This window comes from Taurulus bubalis (genome assembly GCF_910589615.1).
Source record: "Taurulus bubalis genome assembly, chromosome: 9".
Lineage (NCBI taxonomy): Eukaryota > Metazoa > Chordata > Actinopteri > Perciformes > Cottidae > Taurulus > Taurulus bubalis.
Genome location: NC_136597.1, coordinates 18,202,002 through 18,223,376, shown reverse-complemented (window position 1 = coordinate 18,223,376; position 21,375 = coordinate 18,202,002). Strand labels below are relative to the sequence as shown.

At 40.9% G+C, this 21,375-nt stretch overlaps 1 protein-coding gene across 1 annotated transcript; it reads left to right on the top strand.

Annotated features, from left to right (window-relative positions):
- Window positions 1-14,244: 14,244 nt before the first annotated feature.
- On the top strand, window positions 14,245-19,326 carry rfx7b (regulatory factor X7b). The gene is made up of 6 exons (XM_079223354.1): window positions 14,245-14,367; window positions 14,464-14,604; window positions 14,830-14,902; window positions 15,000-15,207; window positions 15,528-15,823; window positions 15,919-19,326. Exons 1-6 carry the CDS (start codon window positions 14,258-14,260, stop codon window positions 19,282-19,284), a joined length of 4,194 nt encoding a protein of 1,397 aa, XP_079079480.1. The 5' UTR covers window positions 14,245-14,257; the 3' UTR covers window positions 19,285-19,326.
- The last annotated feature ends 2,049 nt before the right edge of the window (window positions 19,327-21,375 follow it).

The following is a 21,375-nucleotide window of genomic DNA, read 5'->3' as shown; positions in this document are numbered from 1 at the left end:
CCTACAAGGCTGTTCCTATATTATAAGCAGTTTTTTTTTATTTTAATCAAAGAAAAATATAAGAATAAACACAGTCAGGTTGTAGTTGTTACTGTTTAGTGTGTTTTGACTATCAAGGAAACTGTTTGTGCAAAATGGCATAATAAAAATAACTTGCTATAATCAGGGAATTCCCCCACTCACGCATGATCAAACACCTTGACCACACCAGAAAAAAAGAAGAGGAAAAAAAGCCATCAGCAGTGTGTGTGTGTGTGTGTTTGTGTGTGTGTGTGTGTGCGTGTGTGTGTGTGTGTGTGTGTGTGTGTGTGTGTGTGTGTGTGTGTGTGTGTGTGTGTGTGTGTTGTTCAGCTGTCATCCTTTTCCAATGGCATCCTTCGTTGGTGTAAAATCATATGCAAGCAAGCTCAGAAAACCCTGTAAGCAGCGATGACGCCATGAGGATTATCTCCTGTTCGACAGGTAGAGGTTTCCAGTAAACAGAGGCTAACACAACCCTGTCTGACCTACATGCACAAATAGATCCAAATCTTTAGTTTGTAGGCACGTGTGGTGTGCTGAGCTCCTCCAGCGGCCGGGTTAAAAGTTATTTATAGGGTAGTTTGTCTGGGTGATGTTGATGTTATTCCTATAAAACACTTAAACAGTCAGACTTCCTCTGAGATTAAATCCACTGTCAGCTGCCCTGATGATGAAACTGCATGTGCAAACAAAGCACTCAGACTTCAGGAAACTCTCATTAGGAAGTGAACTGCCTGAACTACTCATGTTTAAATACTTCAACAGCCAGAGTAGAGGGTGTGTAAAGAGTACAAGAGGCTGGCCTGCTGTATTTTGTGCAGTATTTAGTGTGTTACATAAATACGGTTCGCCAGAGAGGGAAAAAAAACACACTGCTGTTGGCGTGATGCTCATGCCTGCAGTGTGCCACACTTTCCTGGCAAGGTTTTTTGTCCTACAAAGGCTTCACAAGAATCCATTCAAAATATGCCCACTGAGACAGAAGCGCAGTCTTTATCGTGACCCTCCAGTGTTTACACTGAAGCCACATGGGACTTTCTGAAAGTGTGATACTTCCTTTTTTTTTTACCTATTTCTGGATAAGTCTTCAACCAAATAAAAGACTTAAACAAAAAATCACGACTTGTGGGTGTAGGTTAAAAATAGTCAACATATTTATTTAAAAAAAGTGTTCTGTATTTAAAGCACTGATAGTGTTAAGGAAGTTATCCATCCCTAAATCATCAAACTATTTAAGCAGCAGAACCATTATAAGGAGACCATTGTTTACTGGGGGAAGTAAATCAATCAAATTGATCTAAGAGCAGAAAACAACTAACTATAGTCTGCTGGTTTCAAACTGTCTGAAGGTGATCTGTTCAGTCCACTCAGCTTCCTTCAAGTCAAAGTATAATCCCGACTATCCACGCTAGTGTTAACTGGGTTAGCAGGTCAGTCTCTTCATCGTCATTAGAAGAATCACTTGTGGACGTTTCATTTTTCTTCTAGTAATAGTTGTTTTTCTTCATTAAGCTAACATATATATTATTAAGAGGAGATGTTCTTAATGCAGGTGTCTTGAATTAATAACAACATTCAGGAGTTCTACAAATAATAGTCATTCAGGAACATCAGTGGCTACTGAATGACCTTTTCCTCTGACAGAGATCAGTTCTCCTATCTCACAAACACACACACACACACACACACACACACACACACACACACACACACACACACACACACACACACACACACACACATTTTAGGTAAATGATCCAAGAGCAAATATATACAGTCCCCTAACCCTGAACTTTGCATCAATCTTAGTTAATTGCAGTCTTGTCAGGAGTGCGATTATTCAAACAGGTAATGCAAATGTTAATGAGTTCAGATTTGCATATCTTTATTTTCCCATGGTTGAAATGTCATTGGTTTTGACGCTCTACAATGAAGAATGTCACTGCTGATGGCCCCCTGATACGTTGTTGGCCATTAAGAGGCCAAAAAAGAGCAACGGAAGGGGATGGAGGAGACATAAATAAGGAGCCAGGCTCAAAATAAAAGAAAGGAAATGGAGACGTTTACATGCCAAGAAATAAAAACACATGCAGGCAATCACGTCATCATAGCAGCCCGCGGTTATCACATTTAATTTAATTTGCAGAATATATTAGTAAGTGGAACGCAATCTGATTATATTCTATTTTGATGTGGCCAACAAATGAGAACAACAAGAAAACCTTTGAGTGTGAAGTCATGGTTGTCCTTTGACTGTAAAATATGCTCTTGTGCATACTATGCCTGCTACACACATTTTTAGTGTGCCTGGCATATTGCTCATCGTCATGCGCCTGATTTGACATGGCTTAAATAACTATCTTCCTGCCAGTGATTGGCATTCACACAAGAAGGGGTGAGTGGGACTGGGGAGCAGATGGTGACATTCCACATGACCAAACTGATCAATCAGCATGCTGGGACGCAGGTGCAGCACAGGCGGGCAGCACCACACCATCTATTTCACCATCTACGGGGCACAAACACATGGGCACCAATCGTGGCACCCTAAGGGTCTGCATGCTCCTGTGTCCCGCTGTGCCAAGGTTGATGACATCAGAATTTCCCATCCGCTCTTCCACAGGACGCCAAGAAAAAGGAGAAGAAAAAAAAGAGGGAAAAAAAAGCTGCTGTATAAACTCTGCAGTAACAGCCCAGCCTGGGATCGGTTGCGTAAGTGACGTCAAAGCCAGGGACTCCCATATTTCACCCTGGTACGGAATAGATGAACCAAAACGAAACGTGGACAAAAGTACCTTCACATTTTGGAATTAGCACTGCTATTTTGGGGATGTGAGAACAAATGTTGCAGGCACACAGTTGATCCTATTGTTAGGTTTAGCTTTTACAAAAAGATAGCAATACCTTTGGTTACTTTTAGGGCTGCAACTAACATTTTTTTAATTTTTCAAATAATCAATAAATAGAAATTGTCTCTACAGAGGAAATATCCCCCAGAAAAATACTGTTAACATTACCATAAGCCAAGGTGATGTATTCAAATTGGTTTGTTTGCCCAATAAGGACATCCTTATATTTTATGTTTGCCAGTTTTCCTGAAAACATGATCCAAGCAATTAATCTCTTATCAAAATAGTAACAAATGAATATTCTTTTAATGGACTATTTATTGACTAATTATTTCAGCTCTGGTTTCTTTCCTATCAATTTAAACAACAAATTATTTGGATGAGCACTTGAGTACTTTAATTAGAAGTAGGTCACCAGAAGTGCCGATTGTTCCAGACAAATAATGATAAGTTGGTTTACACTACACTAACCATGGATTTTCTTACAGTATTGTGTTTCTTCTGAAGCAGTTCATACAGAAAATATCTGTAAATATTCTCCTTCAGAGGACAAAAGCAAACTGGCCTCCTATCCGTATGCATGCGTGTTGGCTGTGGTGTTTGATACCTGCTGGCGTGACTCTGAACTGAGGATCTCCTGCATCTTTGGGATAAGACCTGAGCACAGCAAGCTGATCTTATAGTCTGGCCTGAGTGCTGGAAGAAGTGGGGGTTGTAAGAGGATTGGAACAGTTATGGCTGCCTGCTGCACGTGAGAGCCAGACTCAGCGACCTCTGCACCACGGTGACCTCGCTGCCCCATATTCACCAGAGTAAAAGGAGAAGACAGGTATCGTTAGGTCACTGCTAGACTAATGCGTGACCTGCTCGATTTCCAGGGAGGAGCTAATGTAATCTACAACAAACAAATAAGTGGTATTTGAGGACATGTGTTTAAGTGTGCTAACATGTACTGTATATTTTAAACTATAATGTACAGCAAAATATACATCATATTAGCTGTAATTGCATTGCTCTCATAATAAACTGAACAAATACAATATAACATTGATTATTGCAGACTGGATGGCCCATGTCAGCTTTTACTTCATCTATATCTTTTATGTTTGTTATATTTAGTTATATTTAAGTAGGAGTTTTCCCTGCATGTGTTTGTTAAATATGGTTTAGCATAATGTGAAATAGTTCTTCTAAAAAGTCCTATTTCGTGTAAAATGTGAATAATCAATCAATGTAAGTCGACACATAACTATGAACTAAGTAAGCTACATTGAGGAGATATTGTAAATTGCGTCCACGTCCACATGGTCACAAAAATGGCAGCAACTTTGTAAGAGTGTTGTGTAAATCTTAACATTCGGAAGAATGAGCAAGGGCAAAGACTGCTGAGATGAGACCTTCCTGCCCAAATCAGTAGTGACAGGAGATTGACAGTAAAATAAATCAGTCCAGAATAGCCAGCAACCGAAGGTCATAAATAGAGTGAGAAAACAATGACTAACAAGGAAACAACATTTTCTTGAGATTTAGATGAAGTGTCACTGTTCCACACCTCCGGTGTTGCAAATGAGGTTTGAGGGATGTGTGTGTGTGTGTGTGTGTGTGTGTGTGTGTGTGTGTATGTGTGTGTGTGTGTGTGTGTGTGTGTGTGTGTGTGTGTGTGTGTGTGTGTGTGTGTGTGTGTGTGTGTGTGATATGTTATAGAGAGAAGAAATTGTCAAGAATACTTAAATGTTGAAGCAAAGACTTGTTTGATTCAATTACATCAGCAATATACCTTTTAGAGATCCTTTAATTTGTAGCCATTTTTTCTGCTATCCAGGAAACAGTTGTAGCTCCGTTCAGCATAACATCTCTGTCTATCTCTATCTATCTCTATTTGTTTACAATCCCCCAAAACCACCTTCTGGTTAAATATCAGAGCAGGAGAGGCAGCCATAGGCTTCATTTCTTTATTTCATCTGTTGCTTTCTTGTTTTTTGGTAAATAAAATCATATGAAACACAGAACTGTTGCTTGGACGATGAATCTTTTGCTTGCACAGACCCATGCTGCTTCACTGGCCCTTGGATTTTAGTTTTGATCACAATTCTTCCAACAAACGGCTACTACAACTCGTTTTGGTTTTGTTTGCCTTCTGTCTGCATGAATGAGGTCGACCTGTTCTACAAAACTATTTACTGCATTTATTGTTGTTTCTTTCTGTCGTATTTAAAAAGTGGGAGTGTTTACTTCAGACACCCCTGGTTCCAGAATTTAATTTATAATCTCATAGACAATGTCCAAGCACTTGAATCGTTAGAGGAAAAGGCAGAAAATATTCTCTCTGGTGGTGCTCACGTCTACTTTCACTGAGGGGTCGGTGTGGATGGCCATCTGCAGATCTCACCAGATCACCTGGTGTTCCTCGTTGAATCGAGTTTTATCAGCATTTCTGAGAGGACAAAAAATGCTTAATTGAAAGCTCAAAGTCTATCATGACACGTTTACTGAATCCAGAGAATAATGTCCTCCTCATTCACAGTAAAAAAAAGGTCCTGCTTGTGTTCTCGGGTGTAGTATTAGTTGTAGATAGCAAGTATTTGTGAAACCATTTCAGTTATCTTCTTACAGGCCAGATGTTTCAGAATAATGACAAAAATAATTGGAGAATATTTTATACACACCCGTTACAAGACTCATTGCTCTCCAATATAAAGGGGTCTTGTGTCAAAACTGATTTGTGCCAAACAATGACATGATAAAAAAAATACTCATGGTGTAATAACAAGTTTCACGAGTCACGTTTTTTTCTTAATCTAGCGCCATCATCTTCAACCTAATACCTGCTTTTAAATAATGATTACATAAATATATAATACATAGATATTATTATGTTGTCCTTGTAAGACAAAAACACACCCAATTGGACAATTATCACCACATAATAAATCATATTCTAATTTTAGTTTGAATACTTCCAGTCTCTCAATTATTTGATGAAGCATTGTTTTATATCTTGTGTCTACTTATTTATATCATTACATTGTTTAAGGTCAAATAACTGACAACACATTTAAGGCGTTACCATTCATCTAGGGTCACACACACACACACACACACGCACACACGCACACACACACACACACACACACACACACACACACACACACACACACACACACACACACACACACACACACACATACCACACAAGTAAAAGTACTCTGTATGCAGAATGGCCCATTTTCAGAGTGATGTTTGTTCTATTATGAGATTAATTGTGATGTAAGCATCACTATGGTAAATATGGTCTGATTTCAACTGATTGCTGGGTATTTGTAATAATCATATCATAATATTTTAGTAGCTTGTATTTTGTTTTAATATTCCGAATCTGCTAAGTAATTAGTACCTACAATGATTTTTTTAAAATGTAGTGGGTAAAAAGTATATTAGTATTAAAGTATTATAAAACATAAATGGGAAAAGTACAGTGATCAAGTAAATGTAATATCACCATGGATTTTAAGTTTGTACATCTTGATGTCATGTCAAAGATTCATCATCAACTTCTGTGAAAAAAACGCTTCGTCACTGCGAAAGACAAACACAAAAGCACATAATGTTCTGAGACATTAAATAAACAAAACTGGAGCAGAGCAACTACACGCCCTGCAAACAAACTGAAACCAAGAAGCAACGTATATATTATTCTCCCTTGTTCCTGTTATTCTTATCTTGACAGGTATTAAGTCATCCTAGTCACTGTATACGTGTCCGTACATGCCTTTCGCGCGCGCGCGCGTGTGTGTGTGTGTGTGTGTGTGTGTGTGTGTGTGTATTGCTGTCTTGCATTATGTTTCATGAGCATGGTGTCAGTGGAGTAACATTACCTGTTTCCATCAACAGATGGCGGCATAAAATAAATCATGATGAAAGTGATTTAGGTATTATCTTTCTTGACCTGGTGGCTTCATTCCTCTGACTTTATATTTTCATGAAGGAGATATAAAAACATCCCCAATATGTATGGTAGGTTAAAACAGTGATTACAATCAAATTAACTGAACATGTGCCATTTAATATCTTTCATTTTCAAGGAGGTTCACTGGTGTGACATAAGTGAACGTTATATTTATATCTGGAACGGACAGTCTCAATCTAAATCATCCTCTCAGGTTATTTTTTTCCGCCAGCTGTGTCTCATATTTCAGCCGAAGGAAAAAATAGTAGACTAAACTGTGTGATGAGCTAAGAGAAATCTTGGAGCAATCTGTTTGATGTTTCAGCATTTCTTCCTTCACCGAAAGTCTGATCAGATAATCATTCGATTGAAACATATTGGTAGATCATTAGATCGATACACGCGCTGGTAAATGACCGGTTTACATGGTGAGGTGATATCATCCTGGCTGTTTACCCGTCATTGTCACTATCTGATCAACCAGCTTCCTGCAGCAGCGCCCCTGTCGGCTGATAGCGGAACTGCAGCACACAGGCCAGCATCAAGTTAGAGGAAACACAATAGAAAACTAAAATCCCCGTCAGGATTTCAAAATTAAGACCGTTAAAAACACGCACAGCAACTGAAAAACTAGCAGTACACGGATTTTTAAAGTACAATGATTTGCTTTCAAATATGTCTGTAACCAATGATTAGCTTAATTATTGATTCAACTGACAATAATTTTTTTCAATTCATGGATAATGATTTTTTTCTATAAAATTCACATTTTCCAGAGTTCAAAATTTGCAGGATTACAGAAGCAAACGGGTAAAGTGCAGACCTCTTGTGTGCACTTTACCTGTTACTAAACCCATAGTATAAGTAAAAATACCCATAGTATAAAATACAAATAAAAAGCAAGTAAAATAAATAAACAGTACAACAGTAATAAAAACAGTAAATAATGCACAATAACAATATTATATATACAGATAGAATATAATGTATTTATATTGCACAATTGAGGTGATTGAGGTGACATTGATATTCAATTAACTGTTGTTTTTCCAACCAGTCCAAAGATGTTCAGGTAATATTCACGATACTATTCAAGTAGAAATTTCTCACATATGACAACTGCTTTAAAAAGTAACTACATTGATTAATAGACTGTCTAAATATTCAGCAATTAATTTTCTTAAAGTCCTTGGTTGGCATCATTTGAACCCATGTACTGAATTTAGTTCCAGAGGATCCTTTCAGTTTTGGGGACTCTCTGGTTGAAAAGGGCCAGTAGTCAAAGTGAGTTAAGCACATTGTGTAGTATGTATACCGTATCAGGGGTGGGTGCCTACAGTGCCCCAGGTTCATTGCAATTTGTTCAAGGTAATTACAAGGTAACAACAATACAAACACACTTGTTGTATCCTAGCACAGGAGAACTCTCACATAGTGGGAGGAACCAAGGCTCAACTTATTTCCTTTTTTTGCCCGAGGACCCCGAGGAGGTTTTTCTGGACCTGGTGCACACACTAACACCACAGTTTCATGATTGTTCAAGTCTGCCTTAAAACAGTAGTCAGGTTCCAATGTGTACATTGAAAGAGTTTTTGCATGCTATAATCATTACTCTCGTTTACTAGTTATTAAAATATCCCTTCATGGTATGCTTCCAATGTAAGTGATAGGGTGGGGGGATAAAACTACAGTCCTTGTACTTCCTTATCGGAGTGTTTTTAATACTAAATACCCTCTTCATGTTAATATCCCTAAATAAAGACTGTCTGTGAAAATACAAAGATAATCTTAATATATTCAGACACACTTTGGATTTTGCAATTATGTTAGGAAGGGATAGTGTGTTGGCCAGTGTGAACTGCAGAAATGATTACAACTTGCAAAAGCTATTTGAATGCCCATCTGGACTTTCAACGATTCAAAGATACACTTGTTAAAAACAAAAACAAAAGAATGTGAAACTGTCCCATAAACTTACGTGTGCTTTTATTTCGAAGGCCAAAGTCCTCGCGTACTTCCGGGCCGTCCCGTGCTTCTCGTCTGTACCTTGACGCAGCCAGCTCGTCTGTAGCTGCTGCTGGCTGCTGCAGGCGTGCTATTTGCGGCAGCGGAGAGACCTCTGCGAAATGCCTTTTGTATTCCCCGGGTGTTATTTTGGGTTCAGTTTTGTGTTTTGCGTCGGGTCCGACCACGGTGTTTGTCGCCATGCTCTGCGGTGGATTCAGCGCGCTGTCCTAGCTGACTGAGCCGCTCCAGCAGCGGTGGGTCCGGTGCAGCGCACAGCCGGGGATGAGGCCTACTTGTTAAAGCTCCCCCACCACCCCTCCGTCGCGATGGCTGATGATCAACAACAACCTGGTCAGAAGCCTGCCTCGGGATTAGGCTCCCTTCCAGCGCTGGTGCCAGGACTCCAGGGTCCCGAGGCGAACGCGTTACAGTTCAAAATAAAGAATTCAATTTGGTAAGAAATGGAACATTAAGTCCTTGAGCAGCTACACTGTCCTTTTTTTTCTTTTCTTCTTCTTCTTCTTCTTCTTCTTCTCGCTAGCAGTAGCCTCGTAATTAGCGTATCTAGCTTGTGGAGAGGCAAGGGGTGCAGAGGGCTGCACAAAGCGTCTGGAAATAACACCAGTGCTCTCGGTGCCGACCGGAGACATTTAACGGGAGATGCAACAGCGGCGAGGGCAGCCGTGCTGTCTGCTCCCCGGTTGTGCATCAATGGGACGTTCACGCCTGGTTATTTCCAGCGGTAGTGGCTGTAATCATTAGCATGGAGCCAGAGGAGGCCATGTGATAGATGATGCTAAACCCACCGGTGGTGCTGATGCTCCGGATGACAGGTGTCAAACCGAACCCGCCGCACGGAGGGACGGTCTCTCACCGATTGAGTGCTGCTCATGGTTCAGTATCCGTGTGTTTTAGTTTCTATGGTGGCTTTGGAAACGTTTAAAACAAAAATGATGTCTGTGTGTTTCCATCGTCGTGCAGTAAAATCAACTAAATGACGTGACGTGTTATTACCTATATCTGCTCAGGTGTTATGACGCTTTGAAAATAATTCAAACCTCATTCACAGTTTTAAAATTGATTTTGTGTGCTTACACAATAACACAATCACAAGGAAAAACGTGTTTTTAAAGCTTTTTCTTTTTGCCAAATCATTTGACTTAAAATGGAAAATTGCTAATTTACTTACTTGCTATTAGTGCACCTGCTTTGATATTATCCTCGTGAAACCTATTGGAATGAGTCTGAAATCTCTATTACCCTCCTATCAACTACATGGTGCAGTAAATGTGCTGTAAACACCATCCTATTTATGTCCAAATTCTGAATTTGAAATACATAAAATATAAAGTGGCCTAAAAAACCGCAACAGGCATTTTTGTGCAGAAGACATTTCACCACATCATGCAGGAAAAACACTAGTGTAAATGATAATAACAAAGATGGCCGAATTCCATTTAGCTGCTCCAGTTTCAGGGTCTTGGTATTGTGCATGCTGGTTCACTGCCGCACTCACATGGCTTAATGTTGTTATTAACTCCTGGGCTTTTACGACCATGACATATTATAAAATGTGATGTGAAAAAGGCCTTTGGACCAATCAAGCAGTGTCCATGACATGGATCCCACAATGCAATTCACTGCATTTCACAGATGCAGTGGTGCGACGCTACAACTGCCAATGATGACGCAAAGTGATGATTATAATTCATAAATGTCAAAAATCTACAATAAACTATTGAGGGTCCATTGGGAGTAGTAAATGAGGACACAGCATAGAACTTGATTGGCAGATTAAAATTATTCAAAAAGGTGTGTGTGCGAGCGTGCGTGCGTGCGCAAGTGTAAACAACTCAAGGCTAAAGAGGTCATGGGCAGGGAGGTGACAAAGAACCCATTGGCCTTGGAGTTTACCATTCAGCACTACAACAACCTGCAGCAGACAGCCAAGCTAACGCTGGAGTGGCTTTGGGTCAAGTCTCTTAACGTCCTTGAATGACCCCACTGAAGCCCAAAAACATCTGTTGAGAGACCTGAAGATGGCAGTTCACTCACTCCTGTTTCAACCTGACCAATGTATCTTCATTTAGTATGTTAAAGAAATATTCAAAAACTGCAGTAATAAATTAAATGTTGAGTTTCTTATACTTTATACCGTACAAAGAAAATGGGTCAACAGGGAATGAAAACAAAGTTAGTTGAAATAACAGGAAAAATCTGCATTTGTCAAAGTTATATTAATAAGTCATATCTTTTCACAATTCTGACGTTTGCTCTCTTTTCTATTGCAGCAAATCTGTACAATCAAAAGTGGACAGCATATTGGTGAGTTTCCATAAGAAGGTGTTCTACCTGTACAAGTCTTTGTTGTCTGTTACCTTACACTCTACTAACCCCTTATTATCACTCACATGTAACAGTCAATTGAATCATGAGAACAGATGTGCAATTAAGCTTTAGTTGAGAAATAATGTATATGTTTCATGCTTAGTTGTTCTATTTTATATATTACTCTTATTATGTTACTGTTATGTATTTATTTTAAATCATAGTAACAGTAGTGTACATTATTTTTGCCTGTAAATACACATAGATCTTTTTACTTGCAATATTCAAAGGAACAACTTTTTTTTGGACCACATCTGTATATGTGAAAGATTTCTATTTATGCATGTGTATTTATGTTGTGGATTCGTCTGAGCTGCAGTGGCCCACATCTCGTATTCAGCAACAAAGCCATGTCAGTGACATCAAAGCTACGTGATAAAGCTTTGTCATTTGTTGTTACTAATAGAACATGCAGGCCGTTAACAGTTTCTATTTTAATTTCAACAAGTCTGTCTGGTGTTTGACAGATTTCAGAAAGCATATTTAGTCCCTCTCAATGCGTAAGCACATCATAGGCTTACAAATGACCCTGTTGGACACAGCATGTCAGGCTCGGGCAAATAAAAGACCGCCTTTACAACTGACTATAAAATGTGTCTCACTTATGGAAGGTTTCCAAGTATGGTTGTGGGCTGAATACCAGAAGCACCACATTGTGCACAGAATGTGTCGGTAAGGTGACAAAATAGTACGAGATCTTAAAGTAATCCTGGGGGGGTGGGTGGAATTTATGAATCTTTTATCATCTTTTATCTTATATCTAGATGTTTATATACATTTGGGCAAAATTGTATTGTATTGGCTTATTCAGTAAATTAAATAACTGACGAATCAAAATACTTTATCACATTGTACCACAATATAGTCATATTGTCTCAAATTTAAAAAAGTTAATTTAATTCCATCCATGTTTGAGACAATTTGTAATTTTTCCTGCATGTATTGATGACATTTTCAAAAAAGGGTACATTTTAAACCACATTAAGTGGTAAATATTATGGCCTTGGCTACGGGGATTTAAATGTCGGGTCTGTTTATACTGCTGAACATATCTTAACTTAAGTCTTCACGTTCTTGTTGCCCATAATATGCAAGCAAGCAGAAACGCAGCAGAAATACACGACCACGGCCTCCTCAGCGCCACAAATCAGACACTGTCCAGCGTGTGATCGGACATGCAACATACAAAAAAATATAAATAAAGATCAAAATTAAGAAATCAATCCAACGCTACCCTGTGATGAACAAAATAAATATGCTAGCTGCTATTGTAAGCTACGGTCAGCCGAGGAGCGGCTATTTTACTGTGAACTTTATTATTTATCAATACAAATAACTATCCAAATTGGAATGTGTCTATAACTTTAAAATGGCCTTACTTGATGACCATTTTATAAAAGCAATAGCTCCCTTCAGTCCGTGATTATTCTTAAATATATAGGTGGTACTTTCACAGTGTAGCCGCTGAATGGCTCACATAGCTGATATATCATTTTGTAACTTTAAATGTATTAATGTTAATCAAGTTTTAGTTAATTATCAACTTATTGAACTCAAATACACACCTAAACAAAAAAGAAAAGAAAAAAAGATTAATAATTACTTTTGAAAAAGTGACAAACCGAAGCATGTTTATATAGTCCGAAGAGGTGTAGGCCTTTTTTTATATTAATTAATTTGAACAAATATCCATAAACGTATACACTAGGGGAAAAAAGAGAATCAAAATATATGTTTAGTTCGTATACCCCACATTCACAGTAGTTGTGTTCATATCTTGGGTTTTATATTTAATAATAACATTTTATTTTTACGTATTCTTTACACATTTTATTTTTATTTTCAATCCACAAATTCACTTCTTTGACTGTAAAACATCTTTGTTTTGGATTTGTTCTCACCTTTGTTTATATATATATATATATATATATATATATATATATATATGTATGTATATATATATATATATATATATATATATATATATATATATATATATATGTGTGTGTCTGGAAGCATCTTATTTTTGACTTAGTCCATTAATTAAGCATTTTCAAAGTCCACCACATTGAGTTTATAAATAATACGTTTCCTACGTTATCTGTAGACCTTATGTTGTCAGGTGTGAAAATCCGAAGAAAGGAAAGAAAACATTTTCAGGGGTGTTGCCAAAAGATTGAACCGTGGTATTCTATAAGCAGAGGAGGACTCATTCATACACTGTGCTTGAAGCAATGGAGTGTAGTAAATAGCGTTTTCATTTACTGCTCATTGGACGACAGCTCTCACCTCATTCATTCAAGTATTGGTTCCCCTAGCAACGAAGAGGCAAATAGGAAGGGAAACGGGAAAGATGAGTCCATTCTTAGAAACCAATTGAAAAGCAGTCGGGTGGAATCAATAGTAAGGAGGTTGTGTGCAACAATCTTACCTGTGGAGCATTTAAGAATCGCTGCTAAATGTTGGGAACATATATCTACGAGGCCTGAAATAAGATTTACAATCTTTTGTTAAATGTCATCTTCTGTCTTCATTCTCTAGTCAACATCACACTCACGAGGCAACATTTATATATTTATCCTTTTGCGATAATTTTATTTTTACAGCAAGATGTTGAGAAGTTTACAGACATCGAAAAACTCTACCTCTACCTGAAGTTGCCTTCTGGTCCCAGCAGTGGCAATGATAAAAGGTATGACACAAACACACACACACACACATACATTTTTGGTCACTGGTGAGTTTTTTTATATATATAAAATTGTCGTTCATTTTTCAGCTGTACGATTGATTAACAGTATGAAGCAATCCACGGATGTAGATTCTTGCTATACCTATCTGTCTGTGTTTCATTTGTTTCCCCATATCTATTCATCACCCAAATCCCCAAATTCTACCCATTTGGACTGAGAATGAGAGGGGGTCCTCCACTCCTGGATTATGGTATGAAAGTTTCTGTATTTACAAGAATGTATGCATGCAAATTGAGGACACTGCCTCACCCGATTTATTCTTCTTCTGCGCTAATTCCAGTGATCAGAGTTCCATGTCGTCAAGCCGTACTCAACAGATGTATGCTTTCAACTGGATACGGAATCACCTAGAAGAGCACCCAGAGACTTCCCTCCCAAAGCAAGAGGTGTATGATGAATACAAGTGAGTGTAACAGAAACAGAGAAGGCCACACAGAAGGAGTGTAACAACAGTATGCATTTCTCTTTTAATCATATGGATGATTATCTTCTTTTGCAGGAGCTATTGTGACAATCTCGGCTACAATCCACTGAGTGCAGCAGACTTCGGAAAGATCATGAAGAATGTCTTTCCTAACATGAAGGCACGTCGACTGGGCATGAGGGGGAAATCCAAATATCCTTTAATTCTGATGAACCTGTCAACAAAGTCTTCCTCTGCTTTTATGTGTGATGCTGTTTGTTGATTGCAGACATGTAGTGGTGCCATTTGAAGAGGCAGATCATGTATTTCTTCTATAAGTGCTTTTCAATTTTAGAAATTGGTGTTAATTGTTATCAGTTGTGTCACTGCGGCAAATAGAATGTTCTGTGGTTAAGTCATTATGTTTCAGACTCCTTAACTCCTTCTCACATACTGTTATAGCGGGTTAAGGAAGAAAGCTTTTGTTCACATGCCGTCCTTACCCAACCTGGATCTGCAGAAATCTGGTGATGGGGTAAGTTACTCGAGGAAAAAGGAACAAAAGCATCCTGTAAATATCTAGTTAGACATGTGAAACTGTCTGATGCTCGTCCACCTGCTGCTCTCTGTAGTGTGAGCTGATGGAGCCGTCAGGCCAGTCCCCGAGTGCTGAAGACGAAATGAGATCTGCTGCCTGTGGACTGGTGTGTGAGTGGGCCCAAAAGGTCCTGACTCGTCAGTTTGACAACGTGGAGGACCTGGCCCGCTTCCTGCTCAATAGCCACTACATTGGTACTAAGTCCATGGCTGCACTCACTGTTATGACCGGAACACCCACAGGTAAAGAAAGAGCTCCTCTCCTCTGCTGGTGTTGTGATTTCACTCTTGTGTTCTGTCCTGGCCTCTCATGATCAGCACAACAGAGCCATCGGCCATTGTAAATAAATATGACGTATTACAACGATGTAATCCGTCGCAGGTTTGAAGTACCTGATAATACTGTGCATAATAATCTGTGCTTACGTGTGACACTGCAAGTTTAGAACTACTTAAATTGTCCCTATTAGCAGCACCTGGTTTGAAGTGCTATGCTCTCACTTACACTGTATCCTTACTAATTCTTACATCATTCTTTGATTTCATTTTTCTTCGCTTGACAGGAATGAAGACACCAACTCCAGCCTCTGCGTTTGTGCCAACAGCTGAGGCAAACTCTTTCCAGCCCCAGGTGAAGACCCTGCCTTCTCCCTCTATTGATGCAAAGCAGCAACTGCAGCGCAAGATCCAGAAGAAGCAGCAGGAGCAAAAGCTCCACTCACCCCTGCCCATGGAGGCCCAGGTCAAGAGAACGGAGAGCAGTATTCCCGGCCCCACCATCGCCTGTGGCAGCCCTGCTATGCTCTCTCCTCAGCCCACCATAGGCATCGTGGTAGCAGCTGTCCCCAGCCCAGTCACGGTATGTGGCGGATTTTTTGTCTCCAATTGTGCTCAGATGTGTTATAAACAAATGTGCCTCAATTTTGTTTTACATTCTCACATTTCTGCTCTCAGGTACAGCGAGGCAGGCAGTTGATGACCTCACCCAGCCCTGTGGGGACTTCAGAAGGGAAAGTGATGCCTGTGAACTTCCAAGTGGTCACTCAGTCTATGAAACAGTCCCCCAAACATCCTCAGAATATATCAGCCAGTCCTGTGAGTGACCGGCTGGCACGACATGGTACACGGTACGCACAAATTCTGCCCAAGCCCTCTGCCACCAGTGCCATCACGTTGCGCTCACCTCCCACCCTGCTCATCACCAACAGCCCCATAAAAACTGTGATGCCAACTTCCCACGTCAGCTCAGTTAACGTGGTGAAGATGACGGCTATTGCTCTGGCTCCCAGCAGCAGCAGCAGCAGCACAACCGTGCGTTCTGCCTCGGCGGGTGTAAATACCATATCTGCCCTGGACGATTCACAGCATACATATGGTGGGAGCTCATTTGCCTCTACTGCAATCCGACCCAGTGCCCTAATCTCCACCTCAATCCTCTCCACTGACTTCAAACTGGTGTCTGAAGCTGGAAATGACAATAACCACGGCCATGGCACAGAGAGAACTGCTGTTGGGATAAAAGAGGAGAGAATGGCTAAGTTCAGGGCTGCCAGTGAGCCCAGCTTCCTGATTAAGTGTTCTCCTGGACCCGACAAAGGGTCAAGAATAAAAATTGACCCAACATCCCCTCCCACCTCGATAGCTGTAGTTGGGACTCAGGACAGCAATAGCAGTAACTGCCATGGCAGTACTTTGTACTTGACTGTTGATAATCAGAACTCCAATAGCAACACATCATCCAATGGCTCCTCTGCTCTTACCCCAACATCGAAAGATGTCTGCCTAGATGTCAAGAGCCCAAGAAAGCGCACAGGCCCGGGTGGGGAGTCCCATGTCATTCCTGTGAAGAGGGTGTTTATTTCCCAGCAGCCACTGGCTGTAATTGACAATCCCAAACCTGGAGTCAGTGCTGCATTGAAGAAGATCCCCAGACCAGAAACCCCCACCAGACCAGAGAGTGCTCCCTGCAAAGTGACTATGAAACACACCTCTATAGGGCCCACACAGATCCTTGCTCTCTCTGACGCGCCCATCACACACAATATGGGCTCCCAGACTGTTGTCAAACCCCTGGCCTTGCTGATGAAACGCGTAGACCATTCTCTCAGCACTAATACAACAGCAGCTGGAAACAACATGCAGGGTCAGGCGTTGCTAAGGCAGATCACCAGGGACCCTCTCACCATACCAGCCAACTCAGGAGCACACGAAGCCTCTGCGATGAGAGACTTAAAGAGCACAATATGGGAGGAGGGACAGCTTGATGAGCTTCGGAAGCAGGCGTTTGCGCAGCAGATACCAGCAGAACACAAACAAGCCCCTTCTGACCAACTTTCCATTATAGCTCATCCCTCCGAGGCCTCAGGCCAGCTCAGCCTCGCGCAGGAGATGGTTGACTTTGCAGGTTCTCAGCCCAACATGGACTACTTCCCTTTTAATGACGATGACATGACCCAGGACAGTATCGTAGAGGAGCTAGTGCAAATGGAAGAGCAGATGAAGCTGAAGGGTCTGTTTAGTAGCTGTGTGGATGCGTCTTTACAAGGCCAGTCAGCCAGCAGTCAAGGCTCGATCATAAACGCTCACCAGGCCGGCCCTACTTTCTTCCACTCTGCCCACAGCAGCACCACTCCTGTCCAAACTCCCACTCCAACACCAACACCGACTCCAACTCCGACACCAACCCCCACCTCTGAAATGATGCTTGGGCACAGCATAACGAGAGAGAGCCCCTGTTCCCGCATGGCTCCAATCACCCCTGTGGATGGACAAATGGGTCGCCACACCCCCATCAGCACACCACTGTCCAACTGCAGCAGCAGCGTCCCCCCAAGCCCAGTGGAGTGCAGGAACCCTTTTGCGTTCACACCAATCAACTCAAGCATCACAGGGTATCATGATGCTAGTATTGTCTCCAGCAGCCCTGTTAAGCCCATGCAAAGGCCAATGGCAACGCATCCTGACAAGGCCAAACTGGAGTGGATCAACAACCGCTACAACAGCAACTCTGCAGGTCCTTTGCCTAACCATAGCATTGGCATTCTGCCCAGCTACCAAGACCTGGTAGATGACCAGTTCCGTAAGCCACATGCCTTTGCAATTCCGGGTCAGTCATTTCAAGCTCAGTCGAGACAGGATGCTTCTCACTTTGGCCGTTTGACCCCCATATCCCCAGTGCAGCAGCAGCAGCAACAGCAACAACAGCCGCAACAGCAGCAGCTGGTAACAGGTGTAACTACTCCCACTAAACAGGAGAGTTTTGCTGTGCCTGCACCAATGGACAACAAGGCATCAACCTCATCTGCCTCCAGCACTTTCCGTTGCCGCAGTGTCAGTCCTGCAGTGCGCCAGAGAAACGTCAGTGGCAACACCAACCCTGCAACCACCACCAATACCCCAACCAATACCACCACCCGAGTTGTGGTTTCACCCTTTAACTCCCCCATCACCTCTGAGGTGTTAAGCATCCTGTCCAGTCAGACAATTGTCTCTGTGCACAGCATGGTTCAGCGTAGCCAATCTGTGCCCCTGAACATCATGATGCAGAGTGAGATGCTGCCTCTGCAGGGTCAGTGTAACACCGCCAAAATCACCAATGTTCTTCTCAGCAAGATGGAAGCTGATGGAGATGATTCTGTCCGTGGCCTGGGCATCAACAACCTCCCCTCTAACTACACGGCCCGTATGAACCTCACGCAGATCCTGGAGACCACTCCTGACTTTGCTGAAGGAACTGCTCACCAGACTCAGCTGCCTGTTAGATCCAGCCCTGCTGCCTTTGAGCTCCAGCAGCATGGCTACCTTACCACTAACAGTGGAGAACAGGTGAGTTTCTCCACTGTGGACAGTCAAGCACAAGCGGGTCCTGGTGACCAAGACCAGCTGCAGCAGCTCCAGGAGAATCCTGTGCAGACACAACCCCAACTGCTCCTCCAGAGCACACAGCAACAGGAGGCAGAGGACGAGCAACAACAGCTGGATTTCAACAACACCGTCAAGGACTTGTTGGGGGATGATGGCGGCCTCAACCCCAGTTCCCAGTTGGTGGGTCAGGTAGCTTCCGAGCTCAACGCTGTGGCATCTGACTTTTCAAATGACATCAGACTGACCTCAGATCTGTCCAGTAGCATCACTGACCTTAACACGTTGGACACCAACCTGCTGTTTGATCCTAATCAACAGCAGGAACAATATGAAGACTCAACACTGGAAGAACTGAAGAACGACCCGCTTTTTCAGCAAATATGCAGTGATACTGTGAACTCTTTTGACTGGCTAGAAAGCAAAGACCAGCCTACTACAGTCGAGATGCTGGGCTAACGTCATCTTTTACTCTGTATGATTTCTGTTCCCTGTTGTTTGTTTGGTGCGTAAGTAGTTTATCTGTTTTTAAACTATAGTTCGTTGGGATTTGTCTGGACTTTGCCATTTGTTCTGTTAAAAGTGCCAGGCTTACCAGAAAATCACTCCTACTGACGTTTAGTTATTTCTCTCCTTTTTCATTTGTCACCCAGAGATTCAGTACTTAACCACTTTTCTCCCTCATCTGAAATTAGAAATGTAAGCATTTCGAGTAAAAGGTGCGAGTACTTGGCGGCAGCATGCACTTACAAAGTGCAGGTTCGTATGATATGACCATTAAGAGAAACATAATCTTCCTTGTTATAACCAATCAACAATGCAATATTTGTATTCAACGGACACTTAATGAAAGAAAAGATGGACAGTAAAATTGGCACAAAAGACCAAAAATGTATGCTGTTGTATACTATTTTCAGTGTGTGCGGCTCAAGTTTAACCAAATGGAGACAATATTGGGATTGTAGTATATGCACATAATAGTTGTAGTACATTTGCCTGCCATATCTGAATATTAAAAAAGGGTAGCATCTTATGCTGCCAGGTGCTGAATTTAAGACATAATCTTTATACTTTATCATATACCAAATCAGTGGAAAACTGATTCACATCTGAGCATTGTCCAAGAGTGAAATTTTCTCAAAGCCTATACTTCTTGTACTGTTTAATATCTTATAAAGGGAGTAGATTAATCAGGAGGAAGAAGATGGGAATTCAGGCCACTTTGTGGACTATACATCGAAAGGAATCAACAACTGGCTGCCTTATTCCCAAAGTCCAAGGCCTTATGCCATCTGTAGAGAGACTGTATATAGTATAATGTTAAGACTCTTCAGAACCATCCAGAGCTTCATCATATCAAGGCAGCTGTTACTCTGATGTTTTCAGTACTATTTCTTATTATTTCTGTTTTGCAGTGTTACAATATAGATGCGTATTGTATAGGCTAAAAACTACACTGTGTGCCCTTATCAGTTATGGATTTTGAGGAATTTGATATACTGTCCATAAAACATGGCAGGCACACTTTAAGTCGTGAGGGTTTCTTTGGCATGCTATACTCCCATCTTGGATAAGAATATCAATGGTATGGAGAAGGCTTAGTTACATAGAAAGCTAGAGGCTGACATTTATGTTTTGATGTCATCTTGGGATCAAAAAGAAATTAAATTATGTTTGTGGAAAATCCAGCCTTATTTCCATACCAAAGATGATCTGTTTAAATAACAAAAGAGATTATTACACATAGACACTCCTAGTAGACATTAACGGCAACAAAAAACAGGGCGACCTCGGAAATATAAAAGAGTTTTATTGCATTTGAAGAAAAGGGTTGAGTTGCGTAAATCTTATGTACAGTATGTAAATTTGTGAAAACGGTCACTGTCCTATGTTTTATAGGTAACCATGGACCTGAGAGCATGTTGAAACCATCACTGCTAGCCAGGTAGGCTATGTGATACAGTAGGATGCTTGCTTGAGTTTTTGGCTATTGTCAATGTTGTATAAGTCATGTTTAAGCTCCATCTGTAAATAGGATAGATACATAGAGATTTGATGTATCAAGACACTATATTATGGCCATTATTCTAGCTAAGTATGTGCCAATCAAAAGAGAGAAAAAAGCTTAACAGATCTATAGTCGGCAAGATACTGTATGTTGTGTGTTACATTTCTGGCTCAGTGTGTCGTAAAAGTAATGCTGTCTGGTCTCGCTTGCTGATTTTCTTTTACTTTTTTTCTATTCAAAGATAATAGGTCTCTGCAGTTGCAGAAGTGATGTGTGCTTTGAGCAGGATCAATAGCATGGTATATTGAGAAAAAAAAGTTGTGATACTGTTAGCTGGTTGCAAACATCTCTGTGACAGACATTGTGCTCAAAGCCTTTCAGCAGACACTGGAAAAGAAAAAAACAATTACTCATGTTTCAACAAACTTTGGAGGTTCACATTATTGCACTAAATTTGTATGACACATTGCTTTGCCACATCTTTATGGACAAATGTAATGATGGATGCCAACAAAAAAAAAAGAAAAAAAATATTTTTTATG

What these genes read in the sequence shown, in the direction of transcription:
- rfx7b (XM_079223354.1), top strand. Translation starts at nt 14,258, where the DNA reads ATGTCGTCAAGCCGTACTCAACAGATGTATGCTTTCAACTGGATACGG. An exon ending in TATGACCGGAACACCCACAG is followed by an intron (nt 15,208 to 15,527) that starts GTAAAGAAAGAG and finishes TTCGCTTGACAG; the next exon opens with GAATGAAGACACCAACTCCA. An exon ending in CTGTCCCCAGCCCAGTCACG is followed by an intron (nt 15,824 to 15,918) that starts GTATGTGGCGGA and finishes TTCTGCTCTCAG; the next exon opens with GTACAGCGAGGCAGGCAGTT.